This window comes from Solanum lycopersicum, chromosome 9, assembly GCF_036512215.1.
Source record: "Solanum lycopersicum chromosome 9, SLM_r2.1".
Taxonomy (NCBI): Eukaryota; Viridiplantae; Streptophyta; class Magnoliopsida; order Solanales; family Solanaceae; genus Solanum; species Solanum lycopersicum.
The window spans coordinates 1637141-1641002 of NC_090808.1; the positions used below are offsets into that span (position 1 = coordinate 1637141).

The 3862-nt window shown below is 29.1% G+C and overlaps 1 protein-coding gene across 2 annotated transcripts; it reads left to right on the top strand.

Annotated features, from left to right (window-relative positions):
* On the top strand, positions 1-2689 carry LOC101250621 (zinc finger protein JACKDAW). 2 transcript variants are annotated; one of them, XM_004246622.5, is made up of 3 exons: positions 1-634; positions 1023-1422; positions 1737-2689. In XM_004246622.5, exons 1-3 carry the CDS (start codon positions 511-513, stop codon positions 2590-2592), a joined length of 1380 nt encoding a protein of 459 aa, XP_004246670.2. In that variant the 5' UTR covers positions 1-510; the 3' UTR covers positions 2593-2689. The 2 variants fall into 2 exon arrangements, with proteins under 2 accessions (XP_004246670.2, XP_010325994.2); XM_010327692.4 differs by having other exon boundaries at positions 27-625.
* The last annotated feature ends 1173 nt before the right edge of the window (positions 2690-3862 follow it).

The following is a 3862-nucleotide window of genomic DNA, read 5'->3' on the forward strand; positions in this document are numbered from 1 at the left end:
ATAAACAAACAACATAAAAGTGAAATGACATTAAACAAGAAAAAAAAACTTATAAGAGAGAGAAATGGTGTACTATATATCACTGTGTGTGTGTGTGTTTTTTTTATAATTATTATTATTTTTTGTTAGAAAATGAAAGAAAATATTCTCTTTTTACTTTTATAGTCTCTTTTTGGTGTTTTCTTTTGAAATTATACAGACCCTTTTTCTTCTCTTATCTCCCCCTCTTTAAAGATCTTAAAAACTTTGAGCAAAGCCAAGAAAAAAAAAATGTCTTTATAAGTTTAAGTTCTTGTTTTTTACTTAGTGTTTTTCAAAGATTCAAACTTTTAGTGTCTTTTATTGTGTTTTTTGTTCTTTTGGAACAATCTTAAAAATAAAAATAAAAACTTGTGAGTTTTAAGTTCTTTTTATCTGTTTGTATTTGAAAAAAAAATTAAGCTTTTTTTGTGAGTTAGCTTTGTTTTCTAGCTCCAACAAAGCTAAAACAAAAACCCCATTTTCTTAAAAATGATGTCTGGAGATTTGTTTTCAATTCATCAACAACAACATCAGCAAGTACTAGTTGAACAAAACCCTAACCCTAAAGCTAATTCTTCTTCTAAGAAAAGAAGAAATCTTCCAGGTACACCAGGTAAATTTAGAACTATATGTTCATTTAGCTAGCGTTTGGTCAAAGATTTTTTTTCGAGTAGTATTTTCAAATTTACCACCTTGTGAACTATGAAACACTCCTTCATAAACTTAGAGTTTCAACTTCAAAATCTATGGCCGAACGAAGAGCTTAGTACAATAGTACAAAAATATTCACTTTTGCATGTCAAAGATTGAATCTTTATTGTTTCTTTCTTCAAACTACTTTGTATTGTTTCTTGTTGTGTGTGTGTATATACTAGTGTTGTAAAGATTGAATCTTTATTGTTTCTTTCTTCAAACTACTTTGTATTGTTTCTTGTTGTATGTGTGTATATACTAGTGTTGTAAAGATTGAATCTTTTTAACTTTGTTGTTATGTTAAACAGATCCAGATGCTGAAGTGATTGCAATATCACCAAAAACACTGATGGCTACAAACAGATTCATATGTGAAATCTGCAACAAAGGTTTTCAGAGGGATCAAAACTTGCAACTCCATAGAAGAGGACATAATCTTCCATGGAAGTTGAAGCAAAGGAACAAACAAGAAATAGTTAAGAAGAAAGTTTACATATGTCCAGAAAAGAGTTGTGTACATCATGATCCATCAAGAGCACTTGGTGACCTTACTGGTATAAAGAAGCATTTTAGCAGAAAACATGGTGAGAAAAAATGGAAGTGTGAAAAGTGTTCAAAGAAATATGCAGTTCAATCTGATTGGAAAGCTCATACTAAGACTTGTGGTACTAGAGAGTATAAATGTGACTGTGGAACACTCTTTTCCAGGTAATTAATTTTGGTACCATCTAGTAATAATATTATGTTCTTGTTTTAGGAATATTTGTTTCAAAACTGAATTAAATGCTCATTCATTCATGGAAAAGTTCAATTTATTGCTCCCTCCTGACTACAAACTACCCACCATTAAGCTTCCGTTTGGTCATAAATTTTGATAAACTTGTGTTTAGGCATGCACTAGTCAGTTTTCGAGCCGACTAGCTAGCATCCCTGCCCTCTTAAAATCTATGACCAAACGCTAGTTAAATTGTGTATGTTACTGTGCTTTAGTTTAATGATGAGTTCTTTTTTCTTGTACACAGGAAAGATAGTTTCATTACCCATAGAGCTTTCTGTGATGCTTTAGCTGAAGAGAGTGCAAGAATCACTACTACCAACAATTTGAACTTCAACCAGCAACAACAACAACCTGTTGGAGTTTCACAAATTGGGACAAGTTTTGCTCAAGATTTTACAAGTATGACAACTGTGAATCCACTACATCAGCATCAGCAAAAACCAAGATTATCACTTTGGCTAAATCAAGCTAATAACAACATGTCATCACAAAGTTCAAATCTTTTTGGCTTACCAGATCATCATATGGTCCAAATCCCATCTCATAACGTGTTTGGTACTAACCAAATACTCAACCCCACCCCCACCACCACCACCAACACCAACACCAACACTAACACTAACACCCCTGCAACCCCAAACCCCCCTATACCGATGTCAGCAACAGCTCTTCTACAAAAAGCAGCACAAATGGGGTCAACAAAAAGCACTCCAAACTACTTTTCCAACACATTTGGAGTAATGCACTCATCATCTTCTCCTTCATCAAACAACACAACACAAATCTTCAACAACAATGAAATTCATCAAGCTTTTGCAAAACAAACAGAGGATTACAATCAAACAGAGAATATACTCATCAATGGGTGTCCAAATATGAATTCATCTGTTAATTCTAAAGCAATCAATTTGGATCAGGCATTATTACAAACACGTGGCATGCATAATCAAAATGTTCATTTCAACTTGCATAATAGTCTTACTAGAGATTTTTTAGGCATGGGAAATGAAGGGGGTCAGCCATTTTTGCCACAAGAATTAGCAAAGTTTGCTTCAATCAATTCAGCTATGGGGTTAAGCCATTACAGTACTGGTCACTAGTCCTACCAAGTTTTTTTTTTTTTTTTTTGTATTAAAAAAAAATAGAATAATGTAAAATTTGAATCTTATCTTATTATCAAGCTGGCATTTTTTTTTACTTTGCATTATTTTGAATATATTTCCTTTTTAAGATAAAAAATTGAAGTGGATTAATTGGCCTTTTATATTTATATGTATATTTAGATAGAAGGAAATGATTGTGTAAAGATTATTTTTTTTAAAATGTATGATTTTCATGTTTCTTTAAATTTGCAATGTATTACATAAAACTAATACCCAAAAATGCTATTTTTTTTAAAAAAAAAAACAATTAGTATGTATTATAGGAGGAAAAAAAAATCCATTTTTGTAGGTTATATATGTAAAAAAGAAAAGATAATATAACACTAAAATTTATGAATTTAGTGATAAATGTCATCTATTTCTAAACGATAAAATTATGATTAAGTTACTGAATGATAAATTAATAAGATTTATAAGAAAAAAAAGAGTTATATAACGATAAATTTCATAATTAATTTTTACTATTTTTTTAAGATTAGAATTAATAATGATGATTGTTTTAAGAATGTATAAAAAATTCAATAGAGATTGAAATTACCTAATAAATGTCCTCTAGTGACCAATTATTAAATTACTGATATTTTAGAAAAAAATCTCAACTACTCATCATTCATCGGTCGAGAACTATTCATGAAATGATAAAATATTTTCATATGATTCACAAATTATAAATTTAAACGATATAAACAGTTATTAGTATTTATATTAAAATATATATTTTTACATCACACGCTTAAAATATGACTCTTTTTACCAAACTTTATTAACGTATAATATTTTTTTTCCTTTGTAATTTTTCAACTTAATATAATTATTAATTAAGGTGGGACCTTTATGTCTAAAAAACAATAGTCATGCATATTTTTTTTTAACTACGTGTTGGTTACTTTAGTTTTAACTTTCAACTCTACGAAGACCCTAAATATTATTTTATTTTTCCTATAAACTTTATAATAGTACTTTTATTTTATTAGTACTATAGCTAGGAAATAATTGTAGCCTTTTAATTTAGAAAAAAAATAAATAAAAAGTAGGGCACAAAAAACAATGAAGCAAAGTGTTGACTAGTTTATCAAAATGACCAATATAATGAAGTAGTCAACGATGGTGGTTTTTGCAGATTTTTTATTTTTTTTTATGATATTTTTTATTTGATTATCTTTTTAGCTGCAAGATCACAATTTGTCAGAGGCACTATTTTTGAAAA

Excerpts from the sequence above, each read along its gene's own strand:
- LOC101250621 (XM_004246622.5), top strand. The coding sequence starts at position 511 with ATGATGTCTGGAGATTTGTTTTCAATTCATCAACAACAACATCAGCAA. Across the intron at positions 635-1,022 it reads AAATCTTCCAGGTACACCAG|ATCCAGATGCTGAAGTGATT; the intron begins GTAAATTTAGAA and ends TATGTTAAACAG. Across the intron at positions 1,423-1,736 it reads TGTGGAACACTCTTTTCCAG|GAAAGATAGTTTCATTACCC; the intron begins GTAATTAATTTT and ends TCTTGTACACAG.